Raw genomic sequence first — 22,411 nt, 5'->3', positions numbered from 1 at the left:
ACTGGGTTCTCAGATATTATTGGTTTTTTATTTTCTATTATGAATACAGAAACAAATAATTATTTGATATTTAAAATAAAAAACACAAACTATTCAAGAGGGAAAAGCCAAAACTCATATTATCAAGTGTGGGAAATTTAAATTTTAAGAGTTGAGCATAGTGGTTGCAGCTTCTTGGGAGGGAGGTGGGAGCATCTCTTAAGCCTAGGAGTTTGAGACCAGTCTGGGCAACATAAGCCAGAGTTTGTCTCAGTAAATAAATAAATAATGAACTTTAGAGTATTGAGGGCAATGTTTCATTTCCAACAATGTGGAAGTGAGGGAGACAATAATCTTAAATAGTTTAGAAGTCTTAAGTAACTTACTTTAAAAGAACTTCAATAATAATTAAAAACTCACTCTAGTGCTTTCAACAGATGCTGGAACAATCGAATACCATTTGCAAAAAAATAAAGAAATAAGCCTCAGTTATACACCCACAAAAAAACCTCAAAATGAATCATGCACCTAAATGTGAAAACCTAAAACTATAAAATTTGTAAAAGGAAACATAGGAGAAAATCTTTGTAATCCTGATTGGACAAAGATTTCTTCCATGTTACACCAGAATCCCAACCCACGAAAGAAAAAGTAAGACTTCATTGAAGTTAAGAATTTCTGCTCTTCAAAGGACACTGTTGTGGCCAGATGGCTGAATAGGAAAAACTCTGGTCTGCAGCTACCAGCGAGATCAACGCAGAAGGCAGGTGATATCTGCATCTCCAACTGAGGTACCCGGCTCATCTCAATGGGACTGGTTAGACAGTGGGTGCAGCCCACAGAGGGTGAACTGAAGCAGGGTGGGGTGTCGCCTCACCTGGGAAGCGCGGAGGGTGAGGGAACTCCCTCTACTAGCCAAGGGAAGCCATGGGGGACTGTGCTGTGAAGAAAAGTGCACTCCAGCCCAGATATTACGCTCTTCCCATGGTCTTTGCAACTGGCAGACCAGGAGACTCCCTAGGGTGCCTACGCCTCCAGGGCCCTGGATTTCAAGCATAAAACCAGGCGGCAATTTGGGCAGACCCTGAGCTAGCTGCAGGTTTTTGTTTTTGTTTTTCTTTTTCTTTTTTGGAAAGAAACCCCAGTGGTGCCTGGAATGCCAGTGAGACAGAACTATTCACTTCCGTTTCCAGTGGATCCCACCCCCATGGAGCCCAGCAAGCTGAAATCCACTGGCTTGAAATTCTCGCTGCCAGCTCAGCAGTCTGCAGTCGACCTGGAATGCTGGAGCTTGGTGGAGGGAGGGGGGTCCGCCATTACTGAGGACTGCATAGGCCGTTTTCCCCTCACAGTGTAAACAAAGCCACCAGGAAGTTCAAACTGGGCAGAGCCCACTACAGCTCTGCAAAGCCACTGTAGCCAGACTGCCTCTCCAGATTTCTCCTCTCTGAGCAGGGCATCTCTGAAAGAAAGGCAGCAGCCCTAGTCAGGGACTTATAGATAAAACTCCCATCTCCCTGGGAAAGAACACCTTGGGGAAGGGGCAGCTATGGGTGCAGCTTCAGCAGACTTAAACATTCTGCCTGCTGGCTCTGAAGATAGTAGCAGATCTCCCAGCACAGCACTCAAGCTCTAAGGGGCAGACTGCCTCCTCTAGTGGGTCCTTGACCCCCATGCCTCCTGACTGGGAGACACCTCTGAGCAGAGGTCAACAGACACCTCATACAGGAGATCTCCAACTGGCATCCAGCAGGTGCCCCTCTGGGAAGAAGCTTCCAGAGGAAGGATCAGATAGCAATCTTTGCTATTCTGCAGCCTCTGCTGGTGATACCCAGGCAAACAGGGTCTGGAGTGGACCTCCAGCAAACTCCAACAGACCCGCAGCAGAGGGAACTGACTGTCAGAAGGAAAACTAACAAACAGAAAAGAATAGCATCAATATCAACAAAAAGGACGTCCACACAGAAACCCCATCCAAAGGTCACCAACATCAAGGACCAAAGGTAGATAAATCCATGAAGATGAGGAAAAACCAGCACAAAAAGGCAGAAAATCCCAAAAACCAGAACATCTCTTCTCCAAAGGATTACAACTCCTCACCAGCAAGGGAACAAAACTGGACACAGAATGAGTTTGCAAATTGACAGAAGTGGACTTCAGAAGGTGGGTAATAACAAACTATTCCAAGCTAAAGGAGCATGTTCTAACCCAATGTAAGAAAGTTAAAACCTTGAAAAAAAAAAAGAGGAATTGCTAACTAGAATAAATAGTTTAGAGAAGAACATAAATGACCTGATGAAGCTGAAAAACACAGCGTGAGAACTTTGTGAAGCATACACAAGTATCAACAGCCAAATCGATCAAGCAGAAGAAAGGATATCAGAGATTGAAGATCAACTTAATGAAAAAAGCATAAAGACAAGATTAGAGAAAAAAGAATTAAAAGGAATGAACAAAAGCCTCCCAGAAATATGGGACTATGTGAAAAAACCAAACCTACATTTGATTGGTGTACCTGAAAGTGACGGGCAGAAAGGAACCAAGTTGAAAACACTCTTCAGGGTATTATCCAGGACCAACCTAGCAAGACAGGTCAATATTCAAATTCAGGAAATACAGAGACCACCACAAAGATCCTCCTCAAGAAGAGCAACCCCAAGACACATAATCATCAGATTCACCAAGGTTGAAATGAATGAAAAAATGTTAAGGGCAGCCAGAGAGAAAGATCAGGTTACCCACAAAGAGAAGCCCATCAGACTAACAGCAGATCTCTTTGCAGAAACCCTACAAGCCAGAAGACAGTGGGAGCCAACATTCAACATTCTTAAAAAAAAGAATTTTCAACCCAGAATTTCATATCCAGCCAAACTAAGCTTCATAAGCAAAGGAGAAATAAAATCCTGTATAGACAAGCAAATGCTAAGAGATTTTGTCACTACCAGGCCTGCCTTACAAGAACTCCTGAAGGAAGCACAAAATACAGAAGGGAAAAACCCATAACCATACCAAATTGTAAAAACCATTGACACTATGAAGAAACTGCATCAACTAACAGGCAAAATAATCAGCTGGCATCATAATGACAGGATCAAACTCACACATAACAATATAAACCTTAAATGTAAATGGGCTAAATGCCCCAATTAAAAGACACAGAGCAGCAAATTGGACAAAGAATCAAGACCTATCAGTGTGCTGTATTCAGGAGACCCATCTCACATGCAAAGACACACACAGGCTCAAAATAAATGGATGGAGAAATATTCACCAAGCAAATGGAAAGCGAAAAATAATAAAAACAGGAGTTGCATTCCTAGTCTCTGATAAAACAGACTTTAAACCAACAAAGATCAAAAAAAAGACAAAGAAGGGCATTACATAATGGTAAAGGTATCAATGCAACAAGAAGAGCTAACTATCCTAAATGTATACGCACCCAATACAGGAACACCCAGATTCATAAAGCAAGTTCTTAGAGACTTACAAAGAGACTTAGACTCCCACACAATAATAGCGGGAGACTTTAACACCCAGTCAACATTAGACAAATCAACGAGATAGAAAATTAACAGGAATATTCAGGACCTGAACTCAGCTCTGGACCAAGCAGACCTAATAAACATCTACAGAACTCTCCACCCCAAATCAACAGAACATACATTCTTCTCAGCACCACATCGACAATCTAAAATTGACCACATAACTGGAAGTAAAACACTCCTCAGCAAATGCAAAAGAATGGAAATCATAACAAACAGTCTCTCAGACCACAGTGCAATCAAATTAGAACTCAGGATTTAGAAACTCACTCAACACACACACAACTACATGGAAACTGAACAATCTGCTCCTGAATGACTACTGGGTAAATAACAAAATTAAGGCATAAATATAGTTCTTTAAAACCAGAACAACATACCAGAATCTCTGGGATACAGCTAAAACAGTGTTTAGAGGGAAATTTATAGCACTAAATGCCCACAGGAGAAAGTGAGAAAGATCTAAAATCAACACCCTAACATGAGAATTAAAAAAACTAGAGAAGCAAGAGCAAACAAATTCAAAAGCTAGCAGAAGATAAGAAGTAACTAAGATCAGACCAGAACTGAAGAGACAGAAAATTCTTCAAAAAATCAGTGAATCCAGGGGCTTGTTTTTTGAAAAGATTAACAAAATAGACAGACTGCTAGCAAGACTAATAAAGAAGAAAAGAGAGAAGAATCAAATAGACGCAATAAAAAATGATAAAGGGGATATCACCACTGATCCCACAGAAATACAAACTACCATCAGAGAATACTATACACACCACTATGCAAATTAAATAGAAAATCTAGAAGAAATTGATAAATTCCTGGACATATACACGCTCCCAAGACTAAACCAGGAAGAAGTCGAATCCCTGAATAGATCAACAACAAGTTATGAAATTGAGGCAGTAATTAATAGTCTACCAACCAAAAAAACCCCAGGACCAGATAGATTCACAGCCGAATTCTACCAGAGGTACAATGAGGAGGTGGTAGCATTCCTTCCAAAACTATTCCAAACAGTAGAAAAAGAGGAACTCCACCCTAACTCATTTTATGAGGTCAGGATCATCCTGATACCAAAGCCTGGCACAGACACAACAAAAAAAGAAAATTTCCAGCCAATAACCCTGATGAACATCGATGTGAAAATCCTCAATAAAATACTGGCAAACCGAATCCAGCAGCACATCAAAAACCTTATCCTCCACGATCAAGTTGGCTTCATCCCTGGGATGCAAGGCTGGTTCAACATACACAAATCAACAAATGTAATCCATCACATAAACACAACCCATGACGAAAACCACATGACTATCTCAATAGATGCAGAAAAGACCTTCAACAAAATTCAACACCCCTTCATGCTAAAAACTCTCAATAAGCTAGGTATTGATGGAACCTACCTCAAAATAGTAAGAGTCATTTATGACAAACCCACAGCCAATATCAAACTGAATGGGCAAAAACTGGAAGCATTGCCTTTGAAAACTGGCCCAAGACAAGGATGCCCTCTCTCACCACTCCTATTCAACATATTGGAAGTTCTGGACAGGGCAATCAGGCAAGAGGAAGAAATAAAGGGTATTCGAACAGGAAAAGAGGAAGTCAAACTGTCCTTGTTTGCAGATGACATGATTGTATATTTAGAAAGCCCCATCATCTCAGCCCAAAATCTCCTTAAGCTGACACGCAACTTCAGCAAAGTCTCGGGATACAAAATCAATGTGCAAAAATCAGAAGAATTCCTATACACCAATAATAGATAAAACAGAGAGCCAAATCATGAGTGAACTCTCATTCACAATCGCTACAAAGAGAATAAAATAGCTAGGAAGCCAACTTACAAGGGATATGAAGGACCTCTTCAAGGAGAACTGAAAACCACTGCTCAAGGAAATGAGAGGACACAAACAAATGAAAAAACATTCCATGCTCATGGATAGGAAGAATCAATATCGTGAAAATGGCCATACTGCCCAAAGTAACTTACAGATTCAGTGCTATCCCCATCAAGCTACCATTGACTTTCTTCACAAAATTAGAAAAAACTACTTTAAATTTCATATGGAATCAAAAAAGAGCCTATATAGCCAAAACAAGCCTAAGCAAAAAGAACAAAGCTGGAGGCATCACAGTACCTGACTTCAAACTACACTACAAGGCTACAGTAACCAAAACAACATGGTGCTGGTACCAAAATATAGACCAATGGGACAGAACAGAAGCCTGAGAAATAATGCCACTCATCTACAACCATCTGATCTTTGACAAACCTGACAAAAACAATCAATGGGGAAAGGATTTCCTATTTAATAAATGGTATTGGGAAAACTGGCTACCCATAGGCAGAAAACTGATACTGGACCCCTTCCTTATACCTTATACAACATTAACTCAAGATGGATTAAAAACTTAAATATAAGACCTAAAACCATAACAACTCTAGAAGAAAACCTAGGCAATACCATTCAGGACATAGGCATGGGCAAAGACTTCATGACTAAAACACCAAATGCAATGGCAACAAAAGTGAAAATTGACAAATGGGATTGAATTAAACTAAAGAGCTTCTGCACAGCAAAAGAAACAATCATCAGAGTCAACAGGCAACCTACAGAATGGGAGAAAATTTCTGCAATCTATCCATCTGACAAAGATCTAATATCAAGAATCTACAAGGAACTTAAACAAATTTACAAGAAAAGAAAACAACCCCATCAAAAAGTGGGTGAAGGATATGAACAGACACTTCTCAAAAGAAGACATTTATGCAGCCAACAGACATACGAAAAAAAGCTCATCATCACTGGTTATTAGAGAAATGCAAATCAAAACCATATTAAGGTACCATCTCATGCCAGTTAGAATGGCGATCATTAAAAAAGTCAGGAAACTATAGATGCTGGAAAGGATGTGGAGAAATAGGAATGCTTTTTTACACTGTTGGTGGGAGTGTAAATTAGTTCAACCATTGTGGAAAACAGTGTGATGATTCCTCAAGGATCTAGAACCAGAATTACCATATGACCCAGCAATCTCACTACTGGGTATATACCCAAAGGATTATAAATCATTCTACTATAAAGACACATGCACACGTATGTTTATTGCAGCACTGTTCACAATAGCAAAGACTTGGAACCAATCCAAATGCCCAACAATGATAGACTGGATAAAGAAAATATGGGGCGGAGCAAGATGGCCGAATAGGAACAGCTCCAGTCTCCAACTCCCAGCGCGAGTGACACAGAAGACCGGTGATTTCTGCATTTTCAACTGAGGTACTGGGTTCATCTCACTGGGGAGTGCCGGACGATCGGTGCTGGTCAGCTGCTGCAGCCCGACCAGCGAGAGCTGAAGCAGGGCGAGGCATCACCTCACCTGGGAAGTGCAAGGGGAAAGGGAATCCCTTTTCCTAGCCAGGGGAACTGAGACACACAACACCTGGAAAATCGGGTAACTCCCACCCCAATACTGCGCTTTAAGCAAACAGGCACACCAGGAGATTATATCCCACACCTGGGCGGGAGGGTCCCACGCCCACGGAGCCTCCCTCATTGCTAGCACAGCAGTCTGCCACCTCGCGGCAAGGCAGCAGCGAGGCTGGGGGAGGGGCGCCCGCCATTGCTGAGGCTTAAGTAGGTAAACAAAGCCCTGGGAAGATCGAACTGGGTGGAGCTCACAGCAGCTCAAGGAAACTTGCCTGTCTCTGTAGACTCCATCTCTGGGGACAGGGCACAGTAAACAACAACAAAAGCCAAAAGCAGCAGAAACCTCTGCAGACGCAAACGACTCTGTCTGACAGCTTTGAAGAGAGCAGTGGATCTCCCAACACGGAGGTTGAGATCTGAGAAGGGACAGACTGCCTGCTCAAGTGGGTCCCTGACCCCTGAGTAGCCTAACTGGGAGACATCCCCCACTAGGGGCAGTCTGACACCCCACACCTCACAGGGTGGAGTACACCCCTGAGAGGAAGCCTCCAAAGCAAGAATCAGACAGGTACACTCGCTGTTCAGCGATATTCTATCTTCTGCAGCCTCTGCTGCTGACACCCAGGCAAACAGGGTCTGGAGTGGACCTCAAGCAATCGCCAACAGACCTACAGCTGAGGGTCCTGACTGTTAGAAGGAAAACTATCAAACAGGAAGGACACCTACACCAAAACCCCATCAGTACATCACCATCATCATCAAAGACCAGAGGCAGATAAAACCACAAAGATGGGGAAAAAGCAGGGCAGAAAAGCTGGAAATTCAAAAAACAAGAGCGCATCTCCCCCAGCAAAGGAGCGCAGCTCATCGCCAGCAACGGATCAAAGCTTGACGGAGAATGACTTTGACGAGATGAGAGAAGAAGGCTTCAGTCCATCAAACTTCTCAGAGCTAAAGGAGGAATTACGTACCCAGCGCAAAGAAACTAAAAATCTTGAAAAAAAAGTGGAAGAATTGATGGCTAGAGTAATTATTGCTAGAAGGTCATAAACAAAATGAAAGAGATGAAAACCATGACACGAGAAATACGTGACAAATGCACAAGCTTCAGTAACCGACTCGATCAACTGGAAGAAAGAGTATCAGTGATTGAAGATCAAATGAACGAAATGAAGCGAGAAGAGAAACCAAAGGAAAAAAGAAGAAAAAGAAATGAACAAAGCCTGCAAGAAGTATGGGATTATGTAAAAAGACCAAATCTACGTCTGATTGGGGTGCCTGAAAGTGAGGGGGAAAATGGAACCAAGTTGGAAAACACTCTTCAGGATATCATCCAGGAGAACTTCCCCAACCTAGTAGGGCAGGCCAACATTCAAATCCAGGAAATACAGAGAACGCCACAAAGATACTCCTCGAGAAGAGCAACTCCAAGACACATAATTGCCAGATTCACCAAAGTTGAAATGAAGGAAAAAATCTTAAGGGCAGCCAGAGAGAAAGGTCGGGTTACCCACAAAGGGAAGTCCATCAGACTAACAGCAGATCTCTCGGCAGAAACTCTCCAAGCCAGAAGAGAGTGGGGGCCAATATTCAACATTCTTAAAGAAAACAATTTGAAACCCAGAATTTCATATCCAGCCAAACTAAGTTTCATAAGTGAAGGAGAAATAAAATCCTTTACAGATAAGCAAATGCTTAGAGATTTTGTCACCACTAGGCCTGCCTTACAAGAGACCCTGAAGGAAGCACTAAACATGGAAAGGAACAACCGGTACCAGCCATTGCAAAACCATGCCAAAATGTAAAGACCATTTAGCTAGGAAGAAACTGCATCAACTAACGAGCAAAATAACCAGTTAATATCATAATGGCAGGATCAAGTTCACACATAACAATATTAACCTTAAATGTAAATAGACTAAATGCTCCAATTAAAAGACACAGACTGGCAAACTGGATAAAGAGTCAAGACCCATCAGTCTGCTGTATTCAGGAGACCCATCTCACACACAGAGACATACATAGGCTCAAAATAAAGGGATGGAGGAAGATTTACCAAGCAAATGGAGAACAAAAAAAAGTGGGGGTTGCAATACTAGTCTCTGATAAAACAGACTTTAAACCATCAAAGATCAAAAGAGACAAAGAAGGCCATTACATAATGGTAAAAGGATCAATTCAACAGGAAGAGCTAACTATCCTAAATATATATGCACCCAATACAGGAGCACCCAGATTCATAAAGCAAGTTCTTAGAGACGTACAAAGAGACTTAGACTCCCATACAATAATAATGGGAGACTTCAACACTCCACTGTCAACATTAGACAAATCAACGAGACAGAATGTTAACAACGATATCCAGGAATTGAACTCAGCTCTGCAGCAAGCAGACCTAATAGACATCTATAGAACTCTCCACCCCAAATCAACAGAATATACATTCTTCTCAGCACCACATCGCACTTATTCCAAAACTGACCACATAATTGGAAGTAAAGCACTCCTCAGCAAATCTACAAGAACAGAAATTGTAACAAACTGTCTCTCAGACCACAGTGCAATCAAACTAGAACTCAGGACTAAGAAACTCAATGAAAACCGCTCAACTACATGGAAACTGAACAACCTGCTCCTGAATGACTACTGGGTACATAACGAAATGAAGGCAGAAATAAAGATGTTCTTTGAAACCAATGAGAACAAAGATACAACATACCAGAATCTCTGGGACACATTTAAAGCAGTGTATAGAGGCAAATTTATAGCACTAAATGCCCACAAGAGAAAGCAGGAAAGATCTAAAATTGACACTCTAACATCACAACTAAAAGAACTAGAGAAGCAAGAGCAAACGCATTCAAAAGCTAGCAGAAGGCAAAAAATAACTAAGATCAGAGCAGAACTGAAGGAGATAGAGACACAAAAAACCCTCCAAAAAATCAATGAATCCAGGAGTTGGTTTTTTGAAAAGATCAACGAAATTGACAGACCACTAGCAAGACTAATAAAGAAGAAAAGAGAGAAGAATCAAATAGACGCAATAAAAAATGATAAAGGGGATATCACCACCGACCCCACAGAAATACAAACTACCATCAGAGAATACTATAAACACCTCTACACAAATAAACTAGAAAATCTAGAAGAAATGGATAATTTCTTGGACACTTACACTCTTCCAAGACTAAACCAGGAAGAAGTTGAATCCCTGAATAGACCAATAGCAGGCTCTGAAATTGAGGCAATAATTAATAGCCTACCAACCAAAAAAAGTCCAGGACCAGATGGATTCACAGCTGAATTCTACCAGAGGTACAAGGAGGAGCTGGTACCATTCCTTCTGAAACTATTCCAATCAATAGAAAAAGAGGGAATCCTCCCTAACTCATTTTATGAGGCCAACATCATCCTGATACCAAAGCCTGGCAGAGACACAACAAAAAAAGAGAATTTTAGACCAATATCCCTGATGAACATCGATGCAAAAATCCTCAATAAAATACTGGCAAACCAGATTCAGCAGCACATCAAAAAGCTTATCCACCATGATCAAGTGGGCTTCATCCCTGGGATGCAAGGCTGGTTCAACATACGCAAATCAATAAACATAATCCAGCATATAAACAGAACCAAAGACAAGAACCACATGATTATCTCAATAGATGCAGAAAAGGCTTTTGACAAAATTCAACAGCCCTTCATGCTAAAAACGCTCAATAAATTCGGTATTGATGGAACGTACCTCAAAATCATAAGAGCTATTTATGAGAAACCCACAGCCAATATCATACTGAATGGGCAAAAACTGGAAAAATTCCCTTTGAAAACTGGCACAAGACAGGGATGCCCTCCCTCACCACTCCTATTCAACATAGTGTTGGAAGTTCTGGCTAGGGCAATCAGGCAAGAGAAAGAAATCAAGGGTATTCAGTTAGGAAAAGAAGAAGTCAAATTGTCCCTCTTTGCAGATGACATGATTGTATATTTAGAAAATCCCATTGTCTCAGCCCAAAATCTCCTTAAGCTGATAAGCAACTTCAGCAAAGTCTCAGGATACAAAATTAATGTGCAAAAATCACAAGCATTCTTATACACCAGTAACAGACAAACAGAGAGCCAAATCATGAATGAACTTCCATTCACAATTGCTTCAAAGAGAATAAAATACCTAGGAATCCAACTTACAAGGGATGTAAAGGACCTCTTCAAGGAGAACTACAAACCACTGCTCTATGAAATAAAAGAGGACACAAATAAATGGAAGAACATACCATGCTCATGGATAGGAAGAATCAATATCGTGAAAATGGCCATACTGCCCAAGGTTATTTATAGATTCAATGCCATCCCCATCAAGCTACCAATGAGTTTCTTCACAGAATTGGAAAAAACTGCTTTAAAGTTCATATGGAACCAAAAAAGAGCCCGCATCTCCAAGACAATCCTAAGTCAAAAGAACAAAGCTGGAGGCATCACGCTACATGACTTCAAACTATATATACTACAAGGCTACAGTAACCAAAACAGCATGGTACTGGTACCAAAACAGAGATATAGACCAATGGAACAGAACAGAGTCCTCAGAAATAATACCACACATCTACATCCATCTGATCTTTGACAAACCTGAGAGAAACAAGAAATGAGGAAAGGATTCCCTATTTAATAAATGGTGCTGGGAAAATTGGCTAGCCATAAGTAGAAAGCTGAAACTGGATCCTTTCCTTACTCCTTATACGAAAATTAATTCAAGATGGATTAGAGACTTAAATGTTAGACCTAATACCATAAAAACCCTAGAGGAAAACCTAGGTAGTACCATTCAGGACATAGGCATGGGCAAAGACTTCATGTCTAAAACACCAAAAGCAACGGCAGCAAAAGCCAAAATTGACAAATGGGATCTCATTAAACTAAAGAGCTTCTGCACAGCAAAAGAAACTACCATCAGAGTGAACAGGCAACCTATAGAATGGGAGAAAACTTTTGCAATCTACTCATCTGACAAAGGGCTAATATCCAGAATCTACAAAGAACTCAAACAAATTTACAAGAAAAAATCAAACAACCCCATCAAAAAGTGGGCAAAGGATATGAATAGACATTTCTCAAAAGAAGACATTCATACAGCCAACAGACACATGAAAAAATGCTCATCATCACTGGCCATCAGAGAAATGCAAATCAAAACCACAATGAGATACCATCTCACCCCAGTTAGAATGGCGATCATTAAAAAGTCAGGAAACAACAGGTGCTGGAGAGGATGTGGAGAAATAGGAACACTTTTACACTGTTGGTGGGATTGTAAACTAGTTCAACCATTATGGAAAACAGTATGGCGATTCCTCAAGGATCTAGAACTAGAAATACCATTCGACCCAGCCATCCCATTACTGGGTATATACCCAAAGGATTATAAATCATGCTGCTATAAAGACACATGCACACGGATGTTTATTGTGGCACTATTCACAATAGCAAAGACTTGGAATCAACCCAAATGTCCATCAGTGACAGACTGGATTAAGAAAATGTGGCACATATACACCATGGAATACTATGCAGCCATAAAAAAGGATGAGTTTGTGTCCTTTGTAGGGACATGGATGCAGCTGGAAACCATCATTCTTAGCAAACTATCACAAGAACAGAAAACCAAACACCGCATGTTCTCACTCATAGGTGGGAACTGAACAATGAGATCAGTTGCACTTGGGAAGGGGAACATCACACACCGGGGCCTATCATGGGGAGGGGGAGGGAGAGGGATTGCATTGGAAGTTATACCTGATGTAAATGACGAGTTGATGGGTGCTGACGAGTTGATGGGTGCAGCACTGCAACATGGCACAAGTATACATATGTAACAAACCTGCACGTTATGCACATGTACCCCAGAACTTAAAGTATAATAATAAAAAATAATTAAAAAAAAAAGAAAAAGAAAATATGGCACATACACAATATGGAATACTGTGCAGCCATAAAAAAGGATGTGTTCATGTCCTTTCAGGGACATGGATGAAACCATCATTCTCAGCAAGCTAACATATGAACAGAAAACTAAACACTGCATGTTCTCACTTATAAGTGGGAGGTGAACGATGAGAACACACGGACCCAGGGAGGGGAACATCACACACCAGGGCCTGTCGCGGGGTGGGGGGCTAGGAGAGGGATAGCATTAGGAGAAATACCTAATGTAGACGACAGGTTGATAGGTGCAGCAAACCACCATGGCACGTGTATATCTATGTAACAAACCTGCACGTTCTGCACATGTATCACAGAACTTAATGTATAATAATAATTTTTAAAAAGGACACTGTTAAGAGAATGAAAAGACAAATCACAGATTAGGAGAAAATATTTGCAAATCATATGTCTGATAATGGACTTGAATAAAGAATATACAAAGACCTCTTCAAGAAGACATAGAAAGATGCATCACGAGGCAGTAAGGAAGTGCAAATCAGAACCACAATGAGATACCACTTTACACATACTAGGATACATAAAAATTTTTAAACTGGCAAAACCAAGTGCTGACAAAGATGTGGAGAAACCAGAGCTTTCATACACTCCTGGTGGGAATTCAAACTGGTACTGCCTTTCTGAAAATTCATCTGGAAGTTTCTTGTAAAGTTAAAAATATATTTACAATCCTACAACTCCACTCCTGGGTATTTACCCCAGTGGAATGAAATTTTATGCTCACACAAAAACCCTGTATGCAAATATTTATAGCAGGTTTATTCATAACTGTCAGAAATTGGAAAAAAACACAAATGTTATCTTTAGTGAAGAATGAATAAATCAACTGTTGTATATCCATACAATAGAATACTACTTGGAAATAAAAAAGAACAAACTCACCGGGCATAGTGGCTCACGCCAGTAATCCCAGCACTTTGGGAGGCCAAGGCCGAGGTGGGCCTATCACCTGAGGTCAAGAGTTCAAGACCAGCCTGGCCAACATAGTGAAACTCTGCCTCCACTAAAAATATAAAAATTAGCCAGGCGTGGTGGCACACACCTGTAGTCCCAGCTACTTGGGAGGCTGAGGCAAGAGAATCGCTTGAACCTGGGAGGCAGAGGTTGTAGTGAGCCCAGATCACGCCACTGCACTGCAGCCTGGGTGACAGAGTGGGACTGTCTCAAAAAAAAAAACAAAAACAAAAACAAACAAACAAAAAAAGACTCCTCACTCATGCAACATGGATGAATCTCAAATGCTAAGTGAAAGAAACCTAACTCAAAAGATTACATACTGAATGTAATTTATATGACATTATATGACATTCTTGCAATAAAAACAGAACATAAATCAGTGTTTGCCAGGGGCTGGGTGGCAGGGGAGAGGTTGACTACAAAGGGGCACAGAGTGAGGGTCACGGGGGTGATGAAACAGCTCTACAGCTTGATTATTGCTGTAGACACATGATTCAATATACTACTCAAAACCTGCAAATTTTATACTAAAAACGAAATTTTAATGTATGTATGTAAATATATAAATGTATGTAAATATCTTATTTTTTAAAACATACAAATTTCACACAAAATTAGAAAAACGATTTAAAATTAAAAGGAAAACAAGTTTTGCCTAGCTCAAACCTAACATGAACAATATTGTCCACAACTGTGTTACAAATACATAAAGAATTTTAAGAGCGTATAAATGTAATTAATCAGGAAAGAAAAATGTTTCGATTTAGGGAGCAAGCATTAAGTGAACTGGTAAAATAGTCCTTCAAACATATCATTAATCTGACTGGCAGATTTCCCTGTTTGCGAAAACCTTGCCTTTTCAATGACAACTAGGGAGGCAGGCTGGCTGGTGGAGATGGCTTCGTTTTGAATGGGGCTTCTTGGTTTGGATGGAAATGGCTGGCGACCCATAAAAAAGAAGCACTATGTCTGGCACTAAGTAAATAGTAAATAAGCAGTAACCCAGCAACAGTAACAAAACAAAAAAAACCTTATTAAAATTTGAAAATAACAATTATTATGAATGTATTATTACATGTACCCTGAAAATACATAAATCTATTAAGTATCCATTTTTAATGTAATTTTTTTGAGACAGGGTGTCTCTCCGTCACTCAGGCTAGAGTGCAGTGGTGCCATCATAGCTCACTCTAAACTGAGCTCAAACCATCCTCCTGCCTCTGCCTCCCACATAGCTGGGATTACAGGCACATGCCACCATGCCCAGCTAATTTTTTGTATTTTTGGTAGAGATGTGGGTCTTGGCTGGTCTCCAAATCCTAACCTCAAGAGATCCTCCCACCTCTGCTTCCTACAATGTTGGGCTTACAGGCATGAACTACTGCTCCTGGCCAAAAAGTTGATTTTTTTTTTTTTTAAGAAAGAAAAGAACAAATCTAGTTAAAGCAACACCAGAGATACTTTTTTCTGAAAAGCAAAGCAGTTGTTTAAATGGGTACATGCCTCTCTCTAACATGAAATGTGCTGCCATTCAACATATTTTATGAAAAAAAGTGATGTTTAGCTAGAAAAATGTAAGTTATTACTTAAAAGTTGACATACAACTTTTAAGTTCTAGTAACTGCTTTGCTATCCACTGTTATTTTGTAGGACTTAACATTCCGAGATTTTTTAAAAATATTGATGTTCTGAAATACTTGTTGCTTGAAACACACATGTTCATCAGCTTTAAACAAAAATAGATTATTCTTCAGAAATGGCATTTTAAGTTCATGCTCTGCCCTGGAGCACTATATTTATTTTGAAAATTATAAAAAAAAATTCTGAAGACAGGAATAAACCAAAAAAGAGAACAACCAAAAAATTATATTTTATGCGATGGAATTTTATAGACAAAATTAAAGTCCTTGATGATGAGCTGTAACCACATCAGCGTACACCAGGCTTCTGAGCTTCCTGAGTCTTGGGTTCTTCAACTCTAAAAGGTCAAATAAGGATTTTAAAAGGGATTGTTGGTCAGGTGTGGTGGCTCATGTCTGTAAACCCAGCACTTTGGAAGGTTGACCTTGAGGGTGGATCATCTGAGGTCAGGAGTTCGAGAATGGCCTGACCAACATGGCGAAACCCCATCTCCACTAAAAATACAAAATTAGGAAGGTATGGTGGCACATGCCTGTAATCCCAGCTATTTGGGAGGCTGAGGCAGGAGAATCACTTGAACTTGGGAAGTGGAGGCTGCAGTGAGCTGAGATCGCGCCATTGCACTCTAGCCTGAGACTCCATCTCAAAAAGTAATAGTAACAATAAAAGGGATCGTGTATGATGAACTAAATATACAAACATTGATCTGACACAGCACCTCAGAACCTTGTGTGACAGTTTCTTGTAAATAATCAATATTGCGTTTGTACTCAAGAATAATTTTTTTAAGGAAAAAAACAAAAGCCTAGGCCTCAGTTGCATGAATATTCTAGAAGAAAGAAAGAAAGAGAAAGGAAGGAAGGAAGGAAGGAAGGAAGGAAGGAAGGAAGGAAGGAAGGAAGGAAGGAAGGAAGGAAGGAAGGAAGGAAGGAAAGAAGGAAGGAAGGGAGGGAGAGAAAGAAAGAGAGAGAAAGAATAGATATATGGAATACATACGGAAGTTTGTGTTTGGAAAACAAACTTGCTCTTAATTGTTGTCAAGTCTTTTCAAATGAGCAAGTACCTCTAAAGATAAGGTGACCAACTGTCCTGGTTTGTCTGGAACAGAATAGAGTCCTAGGAAATGAAACTCTTCATTTTATAACTGAGACAGTCCCAGGCAAATTGGGCCCACGACTGAGGGCATTCTTAGGATCTCTCTAAATACCAGGCTGATTGAAGAGTAGACAAGTTAAAGCCAAGTTTGCCCAGAATAATAGGGCAAACTATTATCAAACTGGCTTCCTTAACTGTATCTGCAGTGACTGACATCTTACCTTCTTTACCCAAAGTGTTGAAACTGACATTAAGACCAAGAACTACAGAAAAAGACAAAGATTTCCCTTCTTTCCCCTTTACCTTTTTCCCACTTAATGAATTGGAGAATTTTCCCACCGACCATCAATACTGGGCATCCTTTTGAACCTTGACATATTTTGAATCTTGAACCTCAGTGGCAAATCAACTTTCCTGTCATTACTTTTCAGCCCCTGAGTTTTGAAAGCAAGAAAAGCTACACCTTAAAGGTGGAGGGAGCCAATCCTCACCTAGAGATGCGTTTTCTGAACTTGGGCCCATTTCAGGACACAACAACAGTGCACATCAGTGTGGAAGACGTGGACGAGCCCCCCGTGTTTGAACCTGGCTTTTACTTTGTGGAGGTGCCTGAGGATGTGGCGATTGGAACAACCATACAGATCATTTCTGCCAAGGACCCAGATGTGACCAACAACTCAATCAGGTTTTCCAACAGATTTCACCTTTTCCTTATATGCTGGACTCTTCCCTTCCCCTGTATGTAATTTTCTAGCACTTTTCCCTTTGTGTCTTTCTTCTCTAACCCATTTCTGGAGACTCTTCTCTTTGAGTTTTGTGTGTGTGTGTGTGTGTGTGTTTTTCTTTAAATAACATGGCCTTGTCAGGTTATTTAGAAGTAAAGTGTAATTATGTCTACAACTCACTTTCAATTGGTTCAGACACACACACACACACACATACACACACACACCCTTTAGTTCTCAATCATGGTCCTGTTGACATTTGGGGGTGGATAATTCTGTGTTGTTGTGGAAGGGTTCTCCTGTGCACTGAACCATGTTTAGCAGCATCTCTGGCCTTTACCCGCGAAATGCAGTAGCACTCTCTGAGTTGTAACCACCTAAAATGTCCCCAGGTATTGCCAAATGTCCAGGGAAGTGATGCAAAATCACCCCAGGTTGAGAACTAGTGATTCAGATAAAGTATAATCAGACACACAGATGTCAAAATGTTAAAATCCGTTGACTCTCAGTGGTAAACAAAAAGGAAATCATTATGCATTCTTCCATCTTTTATGAATCTTTGACATGTTTTACTTTTTAAAACTGGGGAAAATAATATATACTATATATATTCCACATACTATAGAAAGAGCAGACATAGAAACTACTACTTTTGTCAGTGACTTCAACGCCTTGTAGACTGGCCAGATAGACGGGTCTTTGTATGGCAATACCACATATCTCTCTCTCCAAAGCATGTTTTGGAATTAAAGATTCTAACCAAGATGCTTCCTTTCAAGAAGATAAGAACTACTCTTACAGTCATGGCCATCTCTCATCAACTGGAACCAAAGTACAAATAGCTGATGGACAGGTTGACACCACAACCTTCTAGAGCAGCTGCCAAATTTATCAAGTTTGACACAAAAGATCAGAATTCCAATGCTGCTGGAAGCCATCTGTCACATTAATTGTTGAAAGCCACACAGTAAATTGAATATGGGGCTATAGTGCAGGTAACATATTTTAAACATACCGCAGTTTATCAAATGCCTTTTCTGTCAGCTGGCTACTGCTCTCACCTACTGCTGTTTTGTATTTAATGAAAACGTGCTTCTGCAGTTTAACAGGAATGGCTTTCTCCAGAGAATAACTGTACTAGGGCAAATTCACTTCCTCTAACCAACCAGTAAACATTTTACATGTTCAGGCATTAAAATGGCAAAAACGATTTTGTTTGAATTCTGGTATTTGATTTTTTCAAAGGCAACTAATGTATTACATAACAACTTTAAAGATGTTATATTTCAACCTGAAGCTTTTTAAATATAAACTAGGATGGGGAGAGATTAGTGCAACCATATTATCCCCAAAGCAATCACAATGAAAACAAAACAGATTCTATGGTAAATGTGTATTTGCAGAAGCCAAGAGTATATACCTTCTGATCCTAATTTATTAATTATATATGTATTAATCCACCATAGGCTAATTAATCTATTCCCGTAACAGAAAACTGTATGAGAGAAACTTTAAAGAATAAAACTTTCACTACTGGCATGAAGTAAAACGAGGTAGACAAAATGAAGAAATCTTGTCTGACTAACAGAAAATGCTGCTTCAGATGATGGCCAATTGAAAACTAACAGTTGGCCAGCAGATGTGTTAGTATCAGGGAGGTTCATATTGGAGTGTCTGGCTACTCCACTAGAACCCAGGCAGGATGAATGCAAGAGCGAACAGGCCAGAGGCACAGGGCAGGGTCCACTGGGCTGTTCTGGGGCAGGACTGCAGATCCTGAGATAAAAATTGGTGAGAACAAGGCCACAAGGCCAGAGGTAACAAGACATGGCTCAGGCACAGGGGGCAACGCGAAATTCCAATGATCAGATCTAGGGACAATTCTCCCTCTGCATTTTGGTTGCAAAGAAAGAGAGGAATTCCTATTGCTATGTATGAGGTTCCTGACTCTTTGTACTATCCAACGGCAACAAAGAATGGTCTCTGGACCCAAGAAGAACACTGGGGGTCCTAGACTCCGAGAGAGAAAAGCACCCAAAACTTAACTCTCTGGCTCTCATTTAAAAACCCATTTGGGAATTCCTTTCTTCTGTTATCTTTCACCAAACTGCTCTTCTAATCTTTATTTTTCAAATTAAAGTTACTGTTTTAAAAATAATGTGTATAGTTATATGCTGCATGGCTAATTCATCATCTGCATTTTTATTATAAAGAATGAGATTTACATTCCTGAAGAGAAAATATCTATTACATAATTCAAAAAATCAACACATCATCTGAAATTAAAATGTTACAGATAAAAGGCCATTTAACAAATTATTAGGACTTTTATGATCTCCTTTCTAGAAAGGTGATGGTGTGTTCAGGAATACATGCTGGTCCCCATTTACTTATAAGCCCCAAAACAAAATCTCCCGATTCAGTGACACGTACATGAAAAGACAATGTTTGGATCTGCTGAATTTTTAATACGTGCTCAAGGACTTTCCGGCAAGCAGGCTACTGAGCCATTTGGCAACTGAAAGAGGCTTCTGCTGATGTGGAAACTGCCTGCCCCCCAGTTCCTTCCTAGAATGTGTGTGGATTTAGCCAGCCTGCTCCTGACGCCCCACCTCCAAATTGCTCCCAAATTCAGAGGATGTCCTCAGCTAAGCAACAAGCAGGGAGCCCAGAAAGCACCAGCTACTGCCGGCTCTGGGTAGCTTTGTACCTGCATGATGCCGATTCAGCTCATAGGAGGTTAGAATGTAATGGTTAAGAAAAGAAAACCGCCTACATAATTCACGAGTGTGTCCCAATTTCCTCATTTTCCATCTGTATCCACACCTTTAATTTTTCTCCTGCCTCCTGAAAATTGACCCAGCATCCCATTCAGGGAAATAAAGGCTATCATTCCCTCAATTCAGGCCCCGTTGGGGAAATCGGAGAGGGATTACCCTCGATGAGGGAGGCTTCTCTGAGGAAGGCTCCTGGTGTGTCGCCCGGCAGTGCTGTCAGGGGTCCTGTGGGTTAGTTATTTCTATCACTCCCTCTCCCATGCCATCTGTGACATTTGCTACGGTGCCGTAGGTCTGAGTATAGAAAGCTGTTTTCTCATAGGCTGCCTCTCCCCTCGGCATCATGCCTGTAACCGGGAGAGTTGCCATTAGGGAGATAGCTCCAAGGACCACATGGCTGGCTCTCTGCATGTGTAGGAGCTGAAAGAGAAGACTGTCATGAGCCACTCAGTGTTTTTTTTTTTTTAATTTTAGAGAAAATTCAATTCTTAAAATAGTAAACTTTAAAGTTAAATAACAATTTATGCTTAAAAAGTCAATTTTAAATGAACTCTGAAGCATGTGTTTTTCTTTATTAAAAAGGCAACTATTCGCTGTCACTCTGATATGGTTTAGCTCTGTGTCCCCCCCCAAACCTCACCTTGAATTGTAATAATCCCCATGTGTCAAGGGCAGGACCAGGTAGAGATAACTGAATCATGGGGGCAGTTTCCCCCATGCTGTTCTCATGATAGTGAGTTCTCACGAGATCTGATGGTTTTATAAGGGGCTTCCCCCTTCCCTTGCACTCATTCTCTCTCCTACCACCATGTAACGGACATGTTTGCGTCCCTTTCCACTACACTTATAAGTTTGCTGAGGCCTTCCCAGCCATGCTGAACCGTGAGTCAAATAAACCTCTTTCCCTATAAATACCCTGTCTTTGGTATGTCTTTATTAGCAGTGTGAGAACTGACTAATACACACTCTTACCTTTAAAAGACAAAGTCTTGTTTCCTTAGACAATCTCTTATAGACCATGTATCAGTAAGTAAGCCTGGTGGCTGGGAGCAGAAGCCTGCAGCCAGACTGCCTGGGCTTGATTGCCAGCACTGTGACCTCGGTCAACAGACCTAACCTCTCTACTCCTCACACTTCTTACCTGTAAAATGAGGACCATAATGGTGCCTACCTCGTGGTGTTATTGTAAAGATTAAATGAGTCCATATAGGTGGTGTGTGCTGAGCAGTGCCTGGCATACAGTGAATGTTCCTTAAATAGGGTCACAGGCCGAGAGAAACATTAATTTTCTTCCTTAAATTTCCTAAGTCTTAGGGAGTCATAGCATAAATGATTCTGATTTCTCTAGCCTTTACTCATCAGCTTTCTCTTTAATTCCTAATTCCTAAATAGCCATCCTGAATCTCTGCAGAAAAAAATACATTATATTTGATACATTTTACCAATAGATATATATGCACAACTGTATACATGTGTATGTGTATATATATACACACACACACACACACATATAAAAAACAAAAGCTTTACATCAATACTTACCCGTATTGCATGTGATAGTCTGGCATGCATATGTTCTATTCTATTTCATTTTCTTTCTATGCTAATCATAACCCACCAAACTGATTTCACAATCCACTAACCTGCATCTGAAAAACAATGCACTATAGTAAAGAAACTGTTTATTTCCTCCAAAATTGCTGCTTCTCCATCTCCACAATGTTTAGATATGGATTGCAATAGCCGGCAACTTTAAAACAAATTTTGAACCCAATAAATTCCCCAGTCCCTATTTAAATAATTTGTAAGAACACAGTAGTTATAACTTTGAATATATGGCTTCAAATCAAACACAATAGTTATAACTCCATAAGGATGGCTATAAGTCTTAAACCCTGCAAATTATTCCTTGTGTAATTGCATAAAAGTGTCTTCAGCTGGTTGCAGTGGCTCATTCCTATAATCCCAGCTACTTGGAAGACTGAGGCAGGAAAATCACTTGAGGGTAGGAGTTTGAGGAGTTTGAGGCCAGCCTGGGAAATACAGCAAGAGTCTGTCTTTTAAAATCCAAAAATACATATTTTAATTATCCAGGTGGGGTGGGACCTGCCCCTAGTCCCAACTACTCAGGAGGCTGAGATGGAAGGATTACTAGAGTCGAGGAGTTTGAGGCTGCAGTTAGTTTTTGGTCATGCCACTGCACCACTCCAGCCTGGGTGACAAGGAGAGAACCCATTTCTAAAGAAAGGAAGAAAAAAGTGACTTCTTTA

At 40.4% G+C, this 22,411-nt stretch overlaps 1 protein-coding gene and 1 long non-coding RNA gene across 12 annotated transcripts in view; one reads left to right on the top strand and one right to left on the bottom strand.

The window, feature by feature from the left end:
• Positions 1-22,411, bottom strand: part of LOC139360002 (uncharacterized) — a 247,168-nt gene that overhangs the window by 177,766 nt on the left and 46,991 nt on the right. The gene's annotated exons all lie outside the window — the stretch shown is intronic.
• LOC105477026 (cadherin 20) overlaps positions 1-22,411 on the top strand; it is a 224,049-nt gene that overhangs the window by 179,455 nt on the left and 22,183 nt on the right. For all 10 annotated transcript variants that reach the window (XM_071085247.1, XM_011733353.3, XM_011733348.3 and 7 more), the window contains one exon: positions 17,071-17,324. In XM_071085247.1, the coding sequence (XP_070941348.1) occupies positions 17,071-17,324 (254 nt within the window). The remainder of the gene's footprint in view (positions 1-17,070; positions 17,325-22,411) is intronic.

The sequence above is a fragment of the Macaca nemestrina genome, chromosome 19, assembly GCF_043159975.1.
Source record: "Macaca nemestrina isolate mMacNem1 chromosome 19, mMacNem.hap1, whole genome shotgun sequence".
Classification (NCBI taxonomy): Eukaryota; Metazoa; Chordata; class Mammalia; order Primates; family Cercopithecidae; genus Macaca; species Macaca nemestrina.
The sequence above is the reverse complement of the archived record's forward strand: the minus strand, read 5'-3'. Positions and strand labels throughout refer to the sequence as shown.